General features: G+C 33.2%; 1 protein-coding gene across 1 annotated transcript; it reads right to left on the bottom strand.

The window, feature by feature from the left end:
- Positions 1–13,015: 13,015 nt before the first annotated feature.
- Positions 13,016–19,330, bottom strand: LOC117788546 (membrane-bound transcription factor site-1 protease). Its single transcript, XM_034627331.1, has 7 exons — positions 19,026–19,330; positions 18,431–18,964; positions 17,523–18,375; positions 13,960–14,699; positions 13,348–13,900; positions 13,113–13,288; positions 13,016–13,021 (listed from the first exon to the last, which is right to left on the bottom strand). Exons 1-7 carry the CDS (start codon positions 19,233–19,235, stop codon positions 13,016–13,018), a joined length of 3,072 nt encoding a protein of 1,023 aa, XP_034483222.1. The 5' UTR covers positions 19,236–19,330.
- Between the last annotated feature and the right edge of the window lie 3,858 nt (positions 19,331–23,188).

The following is a 23,188-nucleotide window of genomic DNA, read 5'->3' as shown; positions in this document are numbered from 1 at the left end:
CAAATGACTGCTGCTCACTTAGCACGGATAGAGAAACCGATTAAAACTAGTTTAAAAAAAAATAGACCGAGAAAACATTTTTAAGTGTGTACTAAAAGCTTAAAAATAAAAAATATTATAAAATGAAGTAGCTTTAAAATTTTTTTTTAATTTTACAGTGCTTGGAGACACTATCACTCTAAAAAATTCTTTAAGAATTTACTATAAAGTGTTCAACAATATTACGACAGTCGACAGTGTTATAATGGCGCTCTCATCAACATATTGCGCAACATATAGTTTCCGAAAATCTGTTACAACTTTAAAATTTCGATGTGATCCAAAAATTCTAGTATGCAAAAAAATTTAATTTACCTATACCCACAACATACGCTATGCCCCATCCCAGAAGTTTTGTTTTGATTTTTTTTGTAGCACCGTGTTATTATTATCCCACTGAATCACAGCAAGATCGGACAAGTAGAACGGCAATAATTTCGAAATAATGTTTTTAAAGCAACACAAGTAATTTCTTTTAAGTACTTTTATATATATTTTGAAATATATATTGAAAATGTTAGTTAAACGACTTTTTGAAAAAAAAAATAACCACTAGCTTAGCGCGAAAACGCTAAAACCCGCTAAAATTGGAACCCCAACAACTACTTGTGCTATTTTTTTTAAATCGACTTAAAATTTTGTGTGATGTTTTGTAAAATTTGTATATTTTAGTTGAAGATGTCGATCCCACAAGAGATATGGCTGCTCTAAATGAGGACATGGTATTTGAATATGTGGAGTCTGACATAGAAAGCTGTATTCACCCATTTATGTTGCCGAATTTAAATAGTGAACCCCGTTCAAGATTAAGTTCTTTTAACAAAAGCGAGAATGAAGACTACAAACTTAATACAGGTATGTTTATGCTAAGTAAATTATATTTCATTAATTCATAAAACTACTTATTTTCATGCATTCAGTGCCTTTCCAAACAAAATCAAATCGATTGCGTAAGTTTTTAATTGAAGTACACGATTTAAATTTAATTTGATCGGACACCATCAAAATACAATTTTTCATTAAATCTTTAAAATTACATAATAAACAAAAAAAATATTCAGAAATATCATATATATAGTTGCGAAAATAAAATAGCACCACTCGCATTGCACAGCGCAGCCTGTACAGTGTACACGTACAGTGTAAATTTTCGTGTTGCGTCGTTGATACGACATGTTGCTGTTAAGACTCTCGTGCCGCTGTTATGGCACTGTTATACTGCAACGACGCTGTAGGGATAAGCAAAATGAATCAGCAGCAAACATCATATGCTTGACATCTGTTAACATTGTGTTAATTCGCACACTAACACAATCACACACATGAATGTGTTGGACCTACCTACCACTGCACTATGTCCGGATGACTATTTTTTTTTTGGAATAAAGTCATTATTTAAAGTTGTTTAAATTAACGAGTGATGGCGATGAATTCAAAATACATTCAACTCAAATGTTGCACAGTCAAAATTCTAACATTGTTCAACTCTGCTTAGCAAACAGCTGTTAAAAGCACATGAAACTGTTATTCCCTTTTTTTAGGTTAAATTTTATTGTCTTATTACACAAATTCAGAAGCTTTTTTAACATAATTTATTATGAGTTATATTCCTTGTGGCTTGTACTTTGTGTTAGTGTATCTGCGTTGTTAAAAATCAACGTGCTATATGTTGTTTTTTTGTAATTTAAAAACTTGATCCGAAAAAAAATATTTCTATACAATTTTATCTTTGAAAAGAGAACTAATTTTGTCAGCAATGTGACTATATGCATTTTGAAACTTTATCAACTTTGAAATCGTACTGTTAAGCAGGTGCACAATATCACCTATATACGTTCAGTTTGGTCTGATATTTTGTATTTCGACCTATAATTCATATTATTTCTATACGATAGAGTTGTCCGATTTGGAAGAAACTTTGCTCCTGATATGTTAGCTTGAAAAACAAAGAACTTTCATATTGCAGAATCCAAAATAAAGGCGGGACCACGCCCACTTTTCGAGGCCATTTGCGTATTGATATTAAAAGCCCAATGCAAACAACTTGACCAAAAAGTATTCATTCGTTCTCGAGTTATTATTTTCAAAGAACGCAGATATGAATAAATATGAGAAAAATAAAATAAAACATCCTTTCAATAACATTATTAATTTATTTAATTTTAACATATCCAATAAGCATGCATAACTATGAAATAACATAACATAATAACAAACATATTTAATATAACGCCTTCCTTCATTTTATTTAGTTAAATTTGTTTCTGTCCTTTTGTTTTGCCTATGAACAGCTGATTTGGTTTAACAGGGCTCAATAAAAGTGCAGGGTCGATTAAATGAGTATGTTGATAACAAAAATACCAAAATTCTGTACATAACATAAAAGCCGATTTTCAGTGAGGCAAAATGACATACGTAACGATTTTAGTTCGCTCCCAGTGTAAGCTAGGCTTTAAGGCCTGGTTACACTCGGAGCAAAACGACCGCGGAATCAAAAACTCCATACACAAAAAAACAGGGAAAATAATGTTATGATTCGTCGGTTGAAATTTGATTAACACTTCTCGCTAATTTCCGCTACGTATCGGCACTACGTTGCGTTAACAATAGCATGACAATGTTATTTAAAATCTTCGCGTTTCTAACCTATTTTCGTCAGTCAATAATAACAAAATTGGGGGCGCCAGTTAAGAGCACAAGAAAGGGTTGTTTTGATGATTATGGAAAGTGAATAAGGTGCACCTAATAAATGCCGGTAAAATTAGGAACGCAGATATGAATAAATATAAAAAAAAATTAAATAAAACTATGTTTCAATGATAATATTAATTCAGTTAAATTGAACATATGCAATAAGCATGCATAACTATATAATTACATACAGATAAATAACAAACATAATTAATTTAACGACTTCCTTTATTTTATTTGGTTAAATCTTTTTTTTTTGTTTTGTTTGTTTTTTGTCAATGTGTTTTGTTTATGAACAGTTAACTTGACACAATGACTTTGCTTTGTATATGAACAGCTGATTTGTTCTAACAACACAAACGTCAAAAAAATGACAACAACATCAAGGAAACGTAAGGGAAAATCAAGAACAGGGAATTTCAGTTCTGCTGGGTAACATTACAGCCGATTTTAAGCGAGGAAAAAGGACGAACGTTACGATTTCAGTTCGCTCCGAGTGTAAACTAGGCTTTAACGAACGACAATAGAGTTGAACACACACATCCTTGTTTATGTACACACACACATAGAGAGACAAACACACCAATACTATACACACTCATGCACACAACCACTTGCACACACAGATACAAATACACCCCCTGCTCGCGGTGAGGAGCGGCTACAGTCGAGCACGCTGTATTCAGGTACCCTATACTAAAATCTGAATTTCGAACGATTGTTCGTATGGCAGCTATACGATATAGCGAACTGACTAAAATCTGGATATATAAGACCAAATTGAATGCATATTCTATCAGTTTGGTTGAGATATCTCAAATAATAAAAAAAAATGTATATAAATAAAAAAATTTAGTAACGACCGATTGTTCCTATGAAAGCAGTATGACCGATTTAAACCAAATCTTGTCAGGATGTACAATACCAGCACAGATGAATATAGTGTCAGATTGGATGAAAAATATTTAAAACCAAGAAGTTTATTAAACTTATCATCATCTTTTCGCACTATCAATCCCATGGCAGCCTTATGACATAGAGGTCAGACACTAAAGAAATTTGATTTGCGTACGGTATCCAGGAACGTAAATACCAAGTTTGAAGTCTCCAGCTCTTATAGTCTCCGAAATCGACGCGATCAAACAGACGGACAAAAGTCTGCCCCCCTTCTGTCTGTTACATACAATCTGCTAAACACATTATACCCTTTGTTAGAATTTGGCCAAAATCGGATAACTTATCGGAGCTAGAAGAAGAAATGAAAAAAATTAAAATAAAGTAAAAAAATGTTCGTCCTTTAAAATCTATAGTAATTTGAACCGGGGGTTGGTGAGAGAAGCGAGCAGGGAGCGTATAGTATATAGATATATATCGATAGATAATTCTTTCTTTTATCTCGCATCCTTTATAATTTAAATATTCATTGAAAACCATGAAACATTATTTACAATTTCATTAAATTTTACTTTACAGGCAAAGTATATTTACGACATCCTGACTCATATTTACCGACGATACATACTCCAAGTGACACAGAGGCAGAAAGCTCAAATAACGAAGCACCAATATTGAATAAGGAGTTATCGAATAGAAGAGTGATAAGCGGTAAGTATTAAGCATGCTTTTTTGAAATGATTGTAACAGGGAGAGGGAGGCATCTTCGTCCCTATAAAGTATATATGTATATTCTTGATAAGCATTAACAGCCGAGTCGATATAGCTATGTCCGTCCGTCTTTTAGTCCCTGTGAGCGCTTTGATCTCAGAGACTATAAGAGCTAGAGCAACCAAATTTAGCACATATACTCCATTGGAATTGGGCAGATTAATTTTTTTTTAAGTTTCTGCTTTGCCCCCTCCAGCAGTTTGTAAAATATTCCGGATTTTTTTTTTAACTAGCGCTATCTATTATTGTTATCTATCATCCTACAGAACGGCAGTAATGGGTGTTATAATGCTTAAAGCAATACAAGCTCTTAAACGCAGAGCTCGCAAATAACAGTTAACCCTTTTTTTTATGCGATCTTCTCACTGAAAAAAAACAGGAAAAAAACAAGTATCTTTTTATGTTGTTGTTATTTTAAGTGCGTTTTCTATATGTAGCGACACGAACTTTTAAGCCGCTCAAAAATGTACGTACAATTGTTATTGTTCAAATATTGTATGATAAATAATGCGTACTTATTTATTTATATTTTATTTATGTATATATTTAGATAAATAGAACTTTCAAAAGCAAGTGACATTTGCTTAATATTCGTACAAAGATCGTTAAATGAGTCGCACACACAAGCACCACTCCACAATCAAGCATAAATACACAAAAGACACTTTCGAGGTTTGCTCTCAACAAAAGTGTCAGGGAATAACACAAGCAAAAGGAAAACAAAAATAACTGTTTTTGCTTGAGCGATTGACAACTGAGCAAAAACAGAACTGTGAGTGTCTTTTCGATCTGTTTTTCGTTGTGTCCGTTCGAGAAGTGTTTTTTGCGGACACGCTGAAAGTGTTAACTGTTATTTACAAGCTCTGCTTAAAAGTATGCAACGGGTATTCCTTGAGTCGGGGTCTCCACTATAGCCTTTTTGCCTAGTTTTTCTTCAATCATAAATTTTTGTAATTTAATTTTTTTATTTCAGGAAATTCAGAGGAAGTATATCTTTTCCCAAGTGCGACTGGTGAAACTGGATCAGATAGCAATATTTCTGTTCGACTTTGTGAAATTGACGATTCAGAATTAGAGGAATTTTTGCCGCAGGGAGGAAAATATAGTAGTGAATGACATATTAATTACATAAAATCATAGATTTTAACTTTGGCCATAACTCTGTTTCTTTTTCTACTGATTTTATATAAAATAAAGCTAAATAATTGTAAATTATATTTTTAATAAAATTTAAAATGTTTTTTAATTGAAACCAAAATTTTTTTCAGAGTATCAACTATCCATTTTTGCACGAATAGGCGAATGAGAAAGAATATTGTTTGTTTTTAATAATAATAACAATTTTAACGAACTCCTATTCTGAAACGGACTTACCGATAATTTAACGGTGCTGGGACTAATATTAATAGAACAAGAAAAATTTTTTTCAAATCAAAAACTTTGTTTGGTTTGTACTATTATGTATATAGAGATCGAATTCATCTGACCATCCCTAAGCAGAATGACATGGCTTTATAGACCATCATAAAATAGGCTCAGTATACTTAAGCTTATATTCCAAGATCATCCAAGTTAGGAATCCTATCTAGAAGACCAACATAAGGAACGCCACATAGAGATTTGAATGATAAAACGAAACAACGTAACATTTATTCAATTAAAATTTTGTTGGAAAAGTCGATATTTTCTTAGCAAAAAAACAAAACATGATTAAAATGACAATACGAATGTCAACAATTTAAAATTAATTACAAGTTACAAAAAAGTATAACAAAAAATTTCTGTCAAAAAATAAAATTTAAGGTAACAAAAATTTAAACTAAAACAACAACGTATAGAACTTAATATATTTAAAAAAAAAAATGACAAACTCGTTCTTTTCTATATTTTAAGGAAACAAAATTTTCTTCCATATTTAAAGATTCTGTAATGGTATTCTCGATCGACAACAATCTGAGATTGCCAAAAGTGTTAACATTCGAGAACTTTTTAATTATTCAACCCACATCTATTTTTGGTCAAACAAAAATACCAGCGGTTTTTGTTCTCATAGAATTTGGTCACAATCTCAACAATTGCAAACAAAAATGCTATAACATAGTAGGCTTTTGACCGACACCGAAAAACAGATAGCAATAAAACGTATTCTATAATATTTCCATCGAAGAGAACCGACGCACTTGAAACAAATTTTTTATCAACAATTTTTAGTGAAAAATCGCTCGTGTGTAAGTCTCTCCTCTCTCATTAAAGACCTTAAGTGGTTTAATTACAACTTGAAGTTTACTAAAAGAACGTTCTGCTGATGCTGATGTTACAGGAAAAGTTAAAAATATCCTGTGAGCGATTTCCATATTTTTGTAATTTAATGTCAAAAATTAAAAAAATTTTTAAAAATTTTCGCTCATTTTGGAAAGTGTACGGCGCTGACGTTTAATAACAATCGAAGACCGCTCGTAATTTTTCCGAGTAGTGAATCAACGTTTTATAAAACCGTAATGGAAACATAAGAAACTGAACAATTTTGAATAATTGATTCGTAAAATTTTTTAAAAACTTTGTTTAAGCTGATTAAAAATAATGCAGGAGTTTTATAAAGAAGAACTGTTGATATTCGCTCAACTCTAAGAACCATTGTCGCCTGCGCTCATATTGTTTAATTTGTACCCAAACAAATCGCATCGACGGTGAATGGTGAACGCTGAATTAAAAAAGTACGGACCAATGGCGCCACCATCCCAATATCCTCAACAACCTCGTGTGGGTTCCTGTCGTCCCATATACACTATTAACTTATTCTTCTTTACGTAGCCATCCAACTAAAAATGCGGCTCGTCGCTAAAGATGATTTGCACTAACGAACAAGCTTTCTGAGGCTACAACTAGGATCTCTGGGCTATGGAATAATAATAATAAAGCGAAACTCTCAACGCCTAATATGAGCCAATCTTTTTCTCCACTAAAGGCCATGTTAATAAAAATCCTAGCTCCCAAATTTTTTGAAATATTTTAATTTTGGGGCTATTATTAATTCTTAGGTAATTCTGCAATATTTGCGACCTTTTACAAATAGGAAAAAACATAATAATTCATTTGAATTCGCTTTATTACATTAAGTTAATAGTTCATTTTTTTCAGTTTTGTTGGAACAAAGTATTTGATACGTCGAACCCTTTAGTTTAGTACGTTAATTTTTTTTTCAAAATCAATTTTTTTTTATCAATTTTGTTCTTAAACTCCAAAAGTATCACCTGATAAAATATTATGGAGAAAATCGCTATAATTAGGCCAGAATCTGACTGTCAATTTGGTCTTATGTGAAAGAATGTTTTGAATACGCAGGAAATTATCGTATACCCCATAAAAAATTTACAGAAAAAAATCAGTTTATAATTTTCAGCCAATTATAATTACTGCGGACGGCAGTTCGCGCTAGTGACTAAAGCAGCACAAAGAGTGCGAAAGGCGATAAATAAATTTGAAATTTTTAGTGAGCCTCTCAAAATGAAAAGAAAAGTCAGTTTGTTTGTCTGTTTGTATCGAAGCGCTAAAAAAGTTTAGATATAATGATGGGGATTTGCTGCTTATCGAACATTTTAAAATGTTTGTTCTACGACTTTTTGAAAAAATCGCTATTTCCCGCTAAAATTGAATCAAAACAGTTTAAATCTATAGAAGCTACAGGTATATCCTATATAACGTTGTAAAGGTAGTTTTGAGGACATTTAGACACTTTTTAATTAAAGTACTCAGGTAACATTTTACAGAAGAAATACAGGTAATTTTTGTTAATTTAATAAAAAAAAATTGTAAAAACAAAAATAAAACGTAATTTTTTGGTATATGGAACATAACTTTTGGCGAAGGGGCTCAGAAGATATATATTTTAATATATATATTTTAATGAGTATTGAGAGAGGACAGCAGCAACAAGGCAGGCGTAGCACACTGGGGCAGGCGGCCGAAAAGCGTGGCAAAAATCATTTTTTTGACAAAAGCGTTCGTAAAAAGTAATAAAGGCATTCGATAGAGAAAAGTTGAAAGATTACGAATAAAAAAAATTTTTGGAATCAGGTAAAAATTGTGGGCGTGACAGCCTCTAAAAGTTGACCCATTTTTCAGTGCGCGCAAAAATGTGAAAATTTTATAAAAAATGAATACTTTAAAACTGATTTGATGACAAGTTATATGATCGATCTTTATGTTTTTGTTTTCATATGACAAGTACATTTATTTCTTATTAAATGCCGTAGTTGACCTTTTATCCCAGCGATGTTTAAAAAAACCACTAAAATTAGGCTATTTTTTGACTTTGATGGAATAGAACAAAAATTGGACTCATTTGGACTCAATCCCACTACCTCAGGAGTCTTTGTTAATCAATTCTCTAACGAAATAACCCCGGTCTTTCATGCGTCCAGCTGCGTCTGGGGAAGTTATAGGACAAAAACTGATGCAACCTCGCAAAAAAATTGTGATAGAAGAGGAAGAGCGCAGTGCAATTTCATACGTTTTCGCTATGCCAGGCATCATAAAAGATTTATCAAAAAAACAAAAAAAAATTTTTTCAAATAAGCGTAATAAACCTTTTTTATATATTAAACAATGCTTTTTAAAGAATAAAAAAGATTGAAATTTATATTTCGAACAAAAAATAAATAATTTTTTTTTTAATTTTACATGTAAAATATGCACTGAAAATATTTTTCAACTTTGACCGGAAGCCCTGAATCAACCAGTAGGCCTATTACCCAGTAATAAAGCTTAAAGCTTTAAAGCTTATGAAGTTTTCTATCAAATGCTTTTTAAATTTTGAAAATATCTTCACTGGTTCAAAAGATATGATTTTTGCAACGCAAAATGAGGATCTGCCCCACTGTGCGTAGTTGCCAGAGCTTGAGAGTGTAGCTGACAGCTTTGCGTTGCACAAAAAACCAGTGTTGCCAGACAGATTTGTTTTGCTTTGCGTTGCTGAAATATTCATTGTTTCCAGACCGTTTAGTTTTGTTTTTTTGACGATTTTTTTTGAAATATGAAAGACATTCAACAAATAAATTTACATATTTTTCTGACTGCCTGTTTAATATAAAACTTTTAAATCAAAATATAAATTAAAGAAAAACACGAAAATTGGCATTTTTCACTGCGAAAAAAGTATTTATTATGTTCGTGAAAGCCCACGCTTTTACTTCAAAGAAGTAAAACACTTTCCACGGTCCGATATTACTCTCTTAGGATGACTATAAAATTCAAAATATTTTAGTCTCACGTGTACTAGTACTATTCACCGGAAATAATTAAACAAATTTTCAAGGGCGTGGGCAGGGGGGCGCCAGGGGGGGGGGTTGCAAGATGAGTTATCGTCATTGTTGTTATATTTGGTACAAAAAAATTAGTTTAAAATATATTTAATGCCCTTTTGCTAAATTTAAAAAAAAAAAGGAATTTAATTTTATAATTTTTACATTTACATTTAACATCATTGTTTATTTCTAGGGCCTCGACAAAGCCAATTTTGTGCTTTTAGGTTATAAAAAATTTGTAAAACTGTCTTGGATAATAGAGGCGGTCAATTTGTATGGAGTAACAAAAAATTAATTTTATTAAAATGAAATGTATTTTGAATTAATTTATTAATTATATAAAACATACCTAATATAACACATATAACTTGTAAATTTTTAAACAGTTTGTTTAAAAATCTCTAAATGTTTTAAGCAGGGTTTGTGGTGATATTATAATAAAAAAAATTTTTTTTGGGCCCCCCTTCGCTCAAAGCTGCCTACGCCCTTGCAAATTTTGTAAATCCATCCACTACTACTCTCAAATGCTTTATGCTCGGTAACGGCCCTAGGTGGTCGATATGAATCGTATGAAACGGCTCGGTAGGTTTGGGATACTATGTAATGGCCTATTGTGAATAGTTTATGAATAGATTTCCCAGGGACCGTAATCATTATAAGTTTTATTTAAAAAATCTCTCTTTAATGATTTTCATAATTTTCTTTAACAATAATTATTATTTTTGATAATAATGATTATTTTTGATCAAAAAAATAAAACGCAAAAATAATGATTATTTTTGATCAAAAAAATTAAACTCAAAAATAATGATTATTGTTGATCCTTAATGATCGTCCTTGAAGGGCATGTGGTGAATCATATGAAAGGTATTAAATCATAGATAAAGAATATGTAATCATATCGGCGAAAAGCTTAACACAGAAGTCCAAAGCTATTGTTGAGTTTTATTTTGAGCGAAAACAAATAAAAATCATTTGTAATCATTATTTTTTTAGTCTTATTTTTTTGATCAAAAATAATTATTATGGTTGAAGAAAATCGTAAAAATCAGAATTTTCAAAATCATGGGAGAAATGCTGAGATTGTACAAAACTAAAGATTTTGGTGTAATTAGTTTTTTTCTACGTCCATTAGTATTGAAATCGGTTTTAGTGTGAATACTGAAGAGTTTTCCATGATCATAAGTACTTCGAGAATAGTACTTTAGTAGCTGGGCTCTCTCCTGTCGAAAATATGCTAAGTCTGGAAAAATGCCTTAAAGGTAGGGCTCGAGAAATGGTGAAGGACAAACTGCTCTTACCAAATATGGTTCCGGCAGAAAGGTCAACTCTTAATATGTTCTTTGGAAGACCAAAACAAATTATGGAGCGTGTAATCGATAATGCATGTAAGTTCAGGGATTGGCTTTTTCGTAGGGCAGTGGCAGCATCGACAGTAGTGACAGTGGCGGGATCTTCGCAGGGTAAAGAATTTGGAGAGCCGTAAGCAGCGGCGCTGTCTTACCACCTCATCAACATACCCCATCGAACTGAACATCCTTATTAATTACCGTAACATTTGATGGATTGTACAGTCTCCCTTTGGCCATGAAAATCTCATGGATTCGGCTCGGAATGTCAGCAATAGTCTTTTTGAAATGCAGCTTCGCCAGGTAGCCAATAAAGTGCTCCTTTCTACGTCCATAGCACGACATTTTGCTCACAAATAACACTAGGCAACAGCCAAAAAATTACAAGAACCAAACCTACTTTTTAGGATAGATTTGGGGCCCCAAACGACGAAAACATTTTTTTTTTTATGGTGAGATCTTTTTTTATTGAATTTTTTAAGAATCTGGTTTTTTTTATTACCTTTTTTCAGAGGTGCGCCCACATTTGTCATCGTTACTCGAGAATTCCAAAACTGATTTTAAAAAGCTTTACTTTTTCTTAAAGTTAATGAAATATAATAATTAATTTTTACAAAGTTCAAGATTTAAAACAGTAGTTTAAGAGATATCAATTCTTGAATTAAGAAATGATGATTTTTTTCCTATCTTTTTTCTTAGCTTTTTTTAATTTAAAATTCTCGGAAAAGTCGAAAAAAAATTTATTACGCGTAGTTAAAGATGTGATTCATTGAAATCTATGGAGAAACGGCGATATAATATTATTTTGTGTCCAGGCATGCTTTTGTCGACTTTGATGACTTAATTGACCTTTAGTATGAAAATTTTTTGTGTTTTTTTTTTTTTTTTTTTGAGATATATGCAGATAATGCATTTAAAAAGGTCATTTGAACTATTAAATTTGTTTCTATTAATAAAGCCATATTAATTACCCATCGTTAAGTATATTTACCGTTAAAATATATGGAAAGATGGCTAAGTTATTAACATATAAACAATGAAACAATAAAATTTTAAAGATTAAAAAAAAACTAGTTGAGTCCCCAAACTTATTTTTTCGGCTTAATTCATGATAAATCGCCCTCTATTTGTTTTTTTTTTTTTTATTAATATTTGAAGCTTTCGGCGTAGGTCAGAGCTTTACCCTTTATCGCTTTGTTCCTATTACAATGCGCTACCAGTGCTTCCAATTCTATAAAAAACTGGAACATCGCGGTTCCCCGCATTATACTTAAGGGAAAGTGGATGGCACCAAAGCGTCCAAGTGTTTACTAGGCTGGAGCATCAAGGAATCTGTAGTGGGATTTGTAAGTGGCAAGAACTGCATGAAGAAGTGAAAGAAGGAGAGAAAAGCTAACAGAGAGTGCACTCGCTGTACACTAAAACATTAACGATTTTTTTAATATCCTAACATGTTTTGTTTTGAAATTTTACTTCCCAATAGAACTCAAGTACTGTCAAGCACTGAAATAAGACTTTTCATGTTCTGTTGTGTTTGTTCTATTTCAAAACAAAATATTAGATCATATAACATTGCTGTCAAAGGTACACTAGAATAAAGTGTAGCTCTTTAGTATTTATTGTAAAATTCTAACAATTGTGCGCGCACTGCAAAATTGGTCTTTTTTTGAGAAGCCACAATTACGCCCACAATATATACCTGATTTTAAAAACCTTTTGGACTTGTAATCTTTAAAGATTTCTCTATCGAATACATATATTAATTTTACAATATAAATATAAATTGCAATTTTATTCTCGCAAAACGATGTTTCATACAAAATGAATTTGACTCAGATATGTTATGCAAAAACTTCTTCCCTCTAGATATTACCGTTTAGGCTCCACAATGTTCAGTCAGTCAGGACAAAACGTTTTCTTTTACAAGTTGAATAACGAAAGCATCACATAGGGTAGTGAAATACATTCTTATAACTGATCACAAATACAAATAAAAGTGGTCAAAATAATTTCTTTACTTGGTATAATGCAAATATTATTTGATTTATTTAAATAAATAAAGTACAATTTTACCTTTTAAAAATAAAACAAATAAAATAATAACTGTTAAGCTCAGTGATATCATAAATAAAACTGATATATTTATATTGAATTCAGTTCCTTGTGCTGTTTGCTTATAATCATATAAAGCTAATTTGGCAATCTCAGTATTTAAATTAGCAATAACGTTGTTGTGGCTTCCTGTGGAAAAGAATAGGATTTATTATTATTTATAAGTATATTATATCAGGACTCTTTACCATCCGTAGAATCCAGTTCGAGTTCTATCCTCTTGCTGTAATTATATGTTGTTTTGGCTATCCATTCTATATTTTCGCATTTTATTTTTTGATGTTTTCTATTAATAATTACTTTTGAAAACATTTTCAAATTGCTACTTGATATTCTTACAGGTAATGACTTCTTGTTTACATTTTTGAATTCTGAGATTCTATTTAAATTATTCAATAACACTGATTTATGAGAGTTCATTACAAAATCTAAAATTGTTGTTAATAGCCAGAAGCACGCTTTTTCCATATGGGAAGAATCCAAGCAATTGGAGTCCCCATAGACAGCTATACGACCCTCTGCATGCTTATCATTTTTTTCATGAAGTAAAACTCGATTTTTTAAAACTACAAGATCGAGTGATGTATCAAGCAATTCAACATTATCGACTGCATTTGAGGAGTGCCGAAGAAAATTAGATTTTTTTACTGTGTGTCGCGAGCTAAGATTTGTTTGAAACAGCCCCATAATAGGTAAAAATGATTTGGATTCCATATTTAATGATTTCCCATTTGCCATGACCTTGTAAATATAGAAATGCATAAACAAATTGAAATAAGTTCGCAATTAGATATAGTTACCGATACTCCTTGATCGTTTAAGTTAGTTCCAATCACAACATCATCAGTATTATTTGGAAATGTTATAAGCGTTGTACCACTTGCATAATACATTGCATGATCACCAAGTTTAAAATAGCCTTCTCCAACAAAATCCCCAAATGTAATGCCAAACTGACCTAATAGATCGTTTAAAGCTGGAATGTTAGCTCCACCAGTATCTGGTATCCACCATTGTCTACTGTTCTCATCAAAAAATTTTATGTGTCTCATTACTGTCGTGTTATACCAATCGGCAAATACAATTACACTCAGTCCATGTTCATAAACATATTGTCCTAGTTTCGATATCTCTTCATCAAAAAATTCTTCTTCCGGGTCCACAATTAATAAAACTCCATAATCAAGAGGATTGAAACACATGTAGGGTTCTCTTAAAACATCAATATAATAGCCAGAGTTTCTCAGATGAATATAAGTGTCACGAAAATTTGTATGAATATGGTCAGCTCTCCAATCCAAAGGATCCGTTTTTATTTTTAAATTGTCTCTCGGTATATAGCCAGGTGGATACCGTAAGCTATGATATTGATCCCATAAAATTCGTTTATGCCTGGGAGGCCTTGGGGTAATTTTTATAGCAAGTGGCAAACGTACTTCGCTCTCGTGAGTTCGATTTGAGCCGAATGGAAAACTATCTATCAATAAAATTAAACATCCCTTAGCGATGCCTTCGAAATTTTCTCCATCCCGATTAACAGCTGTAAAAAAAAAATTGTAGTTATTCATTATGTCTAACTTATTTTTAAATCAATTAAATTGATGTTAACAGGTAAAAACATAAAGTAAAGATGGCATTAGCTATACTTAACATAAGAATTGGTTGTTTAAATGGAAAAAATAAAGGAATTTAATATAGGCAAGCGGAAAAGGCTATAATCGAAAACCCGATTGCATTGCATTAAAACTTAAGAGTCACTACTGTCGCTCTAATTACCCGATCTTGCTGCAATTAAGTACGCTGATAGATAAAAATAATACTTAACGTTAATTACAAAAATAAAAAGGGTGTGTGTGGTGGTTTTCTGCAATTTGCGGGAGTAATAATTTTAAACAATTTTATTCTGCGTGATATAATCGCAGTGATATGGTGTATCGATTTAAACAATCTGGGTTGGTTGTGTACATGGTAAACAAATTTAGTTTAGATCGGTCCACTATATCATATAACTCCCATAGGACCGATGAGTCGAAAAACTCACCTTTTTACCTCAGCGGGGAACTGATTTAGACCCATAGTTTGGTGAAATATTAAACCGCCCAAATGTACATATCAACTTTTAATTAAGAACGTATGTTATATTTTTCCAAAATCCACTTTATGATGCCATATTGTTCCAAACGCACAACCTGGTAAAATATTATAACGGTAACGCACTTATGACTTAGAAAACGCTTGAAACCTGCTAAAATTGAAATTGAAATAAGGTTTTTTGGTTCACATTTAAGCGATTTTTGACAAAATGGCTTTAACGATTTATAATATTTTCAATTTGATGTAATACGTAATTTCGCATTTTTTGGTAAATGTAACATAACTTTTTGGGCTTGGAAATTATATATTATATGAAAATTACATAAATATTATAATCATATTTAAAAATAAAAATAGTTCGGCAATCGGCACTGCGCCGGCTTTTTTTTTTTGGGTAAAAGGTATGTAGGCGTTTTGCCTATTACTGCTCTCATATTTCAACGTAATATGTATATATACACTTATTTATTAATATCTTGGACAAGTGAATTTTCACAGACAAGTGTGGTATGTCAAAAAACGTGAAATTTTATTGACTATAAATATTGAATATAAATTTTTCTAAAATCTCCAAAGTGTGAGCCAAAAAACATTTTTTCACCTGTAAAATTTTACCTGAGCACTTTATAAAAAAAGTTAAAAGGCATGCCTAAAAGCCCTCAAACTGACCTTTTCAAGATATATAGGACATATCTGTAGCCTTAATGGTTTGGAAACTGCGGGGGATGTAGCCTTTTCTTGCTAAGCTAGCGGTTTTTTCAAAAAGTAGTAGAACAAACATTTCTAGATTTTCGAAAAGAAACAATACCTCAACATAAAATCTAAGCTTTTTTTTCAGCGCTTTGATACAAACAAACAAACAAACTTTTCACTAAAAATTTTAAATGCAATTATCTTTAGAAGCAGTTATAAGATTTGGGTGGTCGAAGTATCAATCGACGCGTATCTTTAATTAAAATTTTTAAAAAATAAAAAAATGTTACCAAAAGGGCCCAACAGCTCCACTAGCTGCAATAATTTAAATTTTGACCCTCCCACTTACACCCTCTTATCTCATGAACCAGGTGAGTTAGCAAAAGTTATTGTTAGTTAGGACTAAACCTATAGATCGGTATATAACTCGATCTAATCGGACAGTCGTGGCAAATTTTCCATATTTGCTGCATATATTGCTAGTCGCCTTTTGCAACCTTCGTGATGCTTTCATCAAAAATCACATTTTAGTACGAAAAACATTTTTGTTTTTTGGGATATCTTAACCAGTTTGACACATAATGCATTTCAGTCAGTCTTATAAATTTTGACCAAAATTTGTTCAAATCGGTCCACTATATCATACAGCTGCCATAGGAACGGTCGGTCGAAAATCACGTTTTAGTACGAAAAACTTTTTTGTATATTTAGAGATCTCAACCAATCTGACAGATAATGCATTAAAGTTGTTCTTAAACATTCTGACCAAACTACTACTATAGTCGAGATATTCTTAAAAACGGTGGGTGTGGTGATTTTTCGCGATTTACGGGGGCAGATGAGCGCGTGGCTTAAATTTGAAACAAACTATATCTGCGTGCGGTATATAGAAATATGTGTGCCAAATTTGGTTACTCTACCTCTTATAGTCTCTGAGATACTGTTGTTTATACAGACGAACGAACGGTTTTTCGCGATTTGCGGGGGAGGAATGAGGGGTGACAAAAATTTGAAACACACTTGATCTGCGTGGTGTATATAGAAGTCTGTGAGTGAAAGTTTGGTATCTCTATCTATTATAGTCTCTGAGATCTAGGCGCTCACACAGACGGACATACACACATGGCTATATCGACTCGGCTGTTGATGCTGATCAAGAATATATATACTTTATAGGGTCGGAGATGCCTCCTTCTCCCTGTTACATACATTCCAACGAATAGGGTCGGAGATGCCTCCTTCTCCCTGTTACATACATTCCAACGAATACTTATTTTTTGAGTAACTGATATAAAAACGGCCCTTAATCACCAATGGTAAATGCTTAATATGATATGTACAATGATTTTCCGTAGCCGATAATCAAAAAAAGAACAATACCGAAACGGAAACTAATATCCACTTCGGTTTGAATCCCTGATTAAAATTAATCTTCAGAGTTTTATGTTCGTTTTCATATATCTTTCTTTTAACATTTTTGGATAAACGAATTTGCTAGCTAAAAGGGCAAGTTACCTATAATTTAAACGATTCACAATCCTTGTAATCAAGCATGTAAATTGGATGGCTCTCTTACCGATGTATACTGACATCCACCCAGTCCAGGGCCAAATCGTGGTTGAAAATGATGCTGATATATTGAGGTAGTGACCGTAACTAGCTGGATCTGGAATCCATTTTGGATGACCAACAACCTTTCCAGTAACAGAGATGCCATTCAAAATTGTCACATTTACAATTGTGGGTACGCTTCCATAGAACAAGGATTGACTACTGTACGGCCACATGTAATTTGTTGTAAAGTCAAGAGATGACGGAATAAGACTTATTTTAGGATTGTAGCGTAACAGCAGCTGCATGCTCTTTAACAAATTCAGTTTTCCTTGCCCTTGCTCGAATATGTTGTAGTTTGGCAATTTTTCAGCTCCTTCGATTAAGACTTGCTTTAATGATGATGGATTGACAATATTAATTTTATGTGAAGCACCACTCCTTAATAAAGCTGCCACTCCTGCAACAACAGGCGATGAAACTGATGTTCCTGACAGGCGTCTGCAGCCCGAATGCACGTCACTTCCTTCCACTTGGCTGCCATAAGTGACAATGTCCAGTCCGGTTCTTCCGTAGCCCAATGGAAGCTCCCATGTTGTCATACCTCTAGAACTGAATCTGGCAATTTTATCATCAAAATTAATACTACCTACACCGATCACATCGCTCTGATCGCCGGGGTTGTTTAAAGTACCATATATGGGACCATCATTCCCTGCGGCCGATACCATTATAATATTATTGGCTGATAACTCTAAGACCTTATCAACGAACGGTAAGTCCATGAAATCTGGGCCTCCAATACTTAAATTGATTATGTTTACTTTCTTGTAAATAGCATAATTAAAAGCATCCAGGAACCAGGAAGTATACGACACCTGTATTGGAATCGTATTAAATATATTGTATTTTCATCTTTTAGAGCATATATACCTGGGAATTTGTGAAAACTTTGTATATGTGCAACTCTGCGTCTGGAGCCAATCCCAGGCATTCTTTTGACGAAGCTATGACTCCTGCAACAAAGGTTCCATGACTAACTCCATCATCCAATGACTTTTCGTTGGTCCAGTTTGATCGCTCCTTGACGTTTCGAAAATGAGGATGATTCTGCGTCAAACCAGTATCAAATATAGCAACTTTCACCCCTTTTCCCGTAATGCCAAGTTTCCAAAGAACGTCCGCATGTAGAGATTCTGAGACATGATGCAAATTCACATTATTTACGTGTTTTTTTCGAGCAACTCCTTGCGGTTGACGAATGTTATAATTGAACGTATTGTTTCCAGATGTCAAAAGTCGTTGAACACTGCGTTGAAAAACCACTGCCTTAACAGCAGGATGAGCCTTCACTGTGTTGAGTAGATTTTCAACTGAAGTGTAATTGGCGTCTAGGATATGCAAAATATCAAAGTCACTTGGATAATGACTAGCTAAGTTATTGCGAGGTACAATTGACCAGTTCAACTACAAGAAATACGTGTAAGGTTTATTATATATTTTAAAGTCTTATACAATTCATACACACATTTTGCTTAGTGAGCCTCCTTTGAATAAACGATTCTCTAACTTTTGCATAATACCTTGAACGAAATTTTACAATAAACTCATTGGGAACGGTGTTTACCACAAAGCCAACATTCTCGGAGGATGATGGCTTCGTCGTGTCTATTGTACACACAGTTAATAAAGGGGCTACAATTGTACAAATGAAAAATAAAGTTTCTAATGCACTCATTTAACGAAATAAAAATTATATTTCTAAAATAAACAAAACATCTATGTCAATCCTTTTACAAATTTCCCATTGGTATCAATGGAATAAAACACAATTAACAATATTATTGTTATCGTATTTTATGGAGGTTTTCATTCAAGCTATCGATATTAAATGGGCTTTTGCTGACTAGAAGCCTGACATGTACTTTTACTAGGGGCTTTCCTGAAACAAATTAAGATGTTGTTTCGTTACAGATTTGGTTTCGCCGATCAGCTGTTTGTAGCTGCTTCATACAATATAGTATAGTATACACCACCCCAAAAATAAAAATTCCTGTCATGCTACATATTAATAAAACTTTGCCAGGAATTTTGCGTTTTCGTTTCTTGTGTGGTGCGGTACTCACAAAAGGCATTAAAAAAGAGAGGCGTTTTTCTAATATTTCTCTGTTGACCCACCATTTATATGTGTGGTGTTCAATATTAGGACAGCGATAAGAGAAATATCATCTGTTTGTTGTACACACAAGAGATAATACATTGAATTAAAAATTGCTGAATTTAAAGTGAAAAGAAGACGCTTGGACTTCTTTAAATCGGACGATAAAATAAAGTTGATAAAAAAGCATTTCGATGAAATTTTTACGCGTCGCCTGCGTTCCTCCTTCTCTTTTCCCCTCAGTTTAGGGCAATATGCCAACAATCCCTTCTCCATATCTTAAAAATTATTCTTTTTAGTTATTTTTCAAGTTTGGCGCATTTTAAAATGTAAACAAACCACAACTGACGCTCCAATGTGACCCCTCAACATTTGGTTACTTTTTGGTGTTTGTTAGGTATAAATCAAAATTTTTGATTTTTACTTAAAAGTTATTGAATAACTCTTATTTGTGACATTTTAAATAAAAATCAAAAATAACACTTATTTTAAATTTTTATTGAAATAATCAAGAATAAGTGTTATTTTTCAACTTTTAAATAAAAATTGTTATTTAATTATAATTTTTTACTTTTTTAATGAAAATCAAAAATAAGTGTTGTATCGTAACTTTTAAATAAAAGTTTGGAAATAATTGTTGAGTTGCAATTTTTATTTTTAAAACTTATAACAGTTACGGTCCCTGGTTAATATACATTTTGACTGTTAATTCAATTGTTTAGGGTAGTCCAGCGGTGCGAGCTGGGTGCGGAAACAATGAAAGCATCGGTTGAGATAATCGATCATCGAGATCCAAGTGTGTTTCTCGTATGGTTAAGCAGGAAAGCATTTTTCTAGACGACGGCCAATGCAGACATTTATTGGGCCAAAAAGATCTATCGCACAGTAGAAAGTCGGACTGACATACACGTATGGTGTTAGTCTGTCAACTGGAAGTTGTTTCATGAGCGGCTCTATGGATTGAATCCGAGTAGCAATATATTTCGATCAGTCTCGTTGCACCCGTTTCGACAAGGATTTGATATTTTATTCGATTATGGTGATGGCATTATTCTGATGATGGAATTTGTTGTTTGTTGCATAACTAAAGATGAGAAGCAATATTGATAGCCGTGCGCTAAATGGTAAATAAGCTCCTTCACCAATTCGCCCTGCTTAACGTAGCAACCCATCAGCAGCGGCAGATTCTTCGATAAAGTGGAGACATCATCAGCAAATGCATCCTATTGTACCATCTTGGACGATCAGCTCCATAGACGTTAATACAACCTTTTGGAATATCTTGTTCTTCTGAATTATTAAGTGTCCAGAATTTTTTAGCGCTCAAGTCTTCAACTCGGACCAGTTTTAAGTAAGATGAATAATTAGGAATAGCATTAAAAGGTACACTCACGTGACACTTCAAAATGGCTTTAGTCAAGACTTCTCCGAGTGACACAACCGGAATTTGTATATTCATCTGTGGCCAATCGTCGGCGACGCTTTTATAAAGTCGGTTCATTTTGCTGTAGGCAGTTCTGACTATTCTTGGGGTTACAAAAATTCTGTTACTCGGTGTGCAACATATGTCTTAAACTTTCACTGTTATTTGGTTTTTGAGTGACTGAAAAATACAATATTAAGTAGTTTGACATATTGACAATTTTCAAAGGCTTTTCTCAATTAGAAGGCCTGCAGCTATAAACGATGAATTGATAAGATCTTGGTAGGTGCGAGACGTGTTTTAATCATTACAGATACTATGTACATCAGTTTCACAGTTGCGGGTCAGACGAAGGTAGACTACGGAGGCAAATGCATATTGACTCTCATCTACGAGCCCATGCAATTCCACAGTGTTACTATGCCTTAAATTGGGTGAATAACAATTTCTTATTTTCACGACGATTTATTTGTATTAATATAATATACAAAAGAAAATCAAAATGAAAGCAAATCAGAGTCGAATAAATTATGTAACTAACGCCTTTTCTAAAGTTAGATCCAGCTAGTCAAATTGTTGAATAGTCAAAGGCTACGTTGATAATATTTTTTTGCGAAATGCTCATGGAAAAACAGTGTAGCATATCTACCCTACCATTATAATAAATCAAAGGGTATAACAATCCCTTAACACATTGTGACACTTAGTCATAATAAATACAAATATACAAATGTCCAAAGTACATTAAAAGACCGCTTAGAATAACAAAAACATTCCAGCGCACAAGCAATACGATCCATCGCTTATATACAAGCCGATCGCGGCGCGTGAGAATGCTGAGCATGCACTTTGCAGCTCAAGTGGTCAAACCATACATAACATATGCATGCCTTCTGCATACATATGTATATACCAACTAACTTACATATATAAAAGCACATAGATATAAGCATTGCATGTTTCGGGTTAGCTGAACCCAACATTAACATATAAGAATCATTCTGAATAAAGTAACTAAGCGGAGCAGACGCTCCAAACAAACAATGTCTTGTCCATCATATTACTGCGGTAAACTGACTTATTACATGGCGACCGGACAAGTGTAAAAGCTTAAAGTTTTTAAAAAAAAAAATAATAAATACATTTAACTGATGTCCTGTGCAGTGACAAGTGCAAAAGATTAAAGTTTCAAAGAAAATTAAGTAAATACTATGATCCTGTGCAAGGACCAGCACCGATCCCGCCTGAGCCCATAGGCCCAGGACATCAGCAACCGATAAACAACAAGTGCGAAGGGCATACCGCCCTTTGTGCAATCGAGGGAGCATCAGCGTGCCAAGCCGGTGACGCCCAGTTGATGCGTCATCAGAGAATAAGTTTCTACATATGCATCAAACCTACATGCTCCATATGCATTAAACCTGCAAAGGCATTGCAGCATCAACAAAATTGATGGCAGAGGAGCCCAACTTCGAGACAGCTTTTCCTATTGAACAAGGGATTTGCCGACGTTGCAAGTGGCCTTGCAGGCAAATCCAGCCGATGGACCACGCCCACTCACAATAGCTGAGTACCGGGCTGAGCATGCACTTTGCAGCTCAAGTGGTCAAACCATACATAACATATGCATGCCTTCTGCATACATATGTATATACCAACTAACATATATAAAAGCACATAGATATAAGCATTGCATGTTTCGGGTTAGCTGAACCCAACATTAACATATAAGAATCATTCTGAATAAAGTAACTAAGCGGAGCAGACGCTCCAAACAAACAATGTCTTGTCCATCATATTACTGCGGTGAACTGACTTATTACAACAGGAAAAAAGTTTTTTTGGTGTAAGTGTTTCTGTCCACCTTTTTACACCTTTTTACACTTTGCCAAAATATAAACTTTTGAATTGTGGACCAATTATGCAATGGATCTTCTTATTTTATCTTTGCTGGAAGATAACTAGCTCCCGCCTTCTACCACCAATTTCTCACTTTATTAAATTGAAATATCTTTATTGGATTAAGAGATATGATAATTGCAACAAAAAATTGTGAATTGAACCCGCTGTGCGGCGAAAAAGAGCGTAGTTAGTTAGTAGAGGATAAAGG

This window comes from Drosophila innubila (assembly GCF_004354385.1).
Source record: "Drosophila innubila isolate TH190305 chromosome 3L unlocalized genomic scaffold, UK_Dinn_1.0 0_D_3L, whole genome shotgun sequence".
Lineage (NCBI taxonomy): Eukaryota > Metazoa > Arthropoda > Insecta > Diptera > Drosophilidae > Drosophila > Drosophila innubila.
The sequence above is the reverse complement of the archived record's forward strand: the minus strand, read 5'-3'. Positions and strand labels throughout refer to the sequence as shown.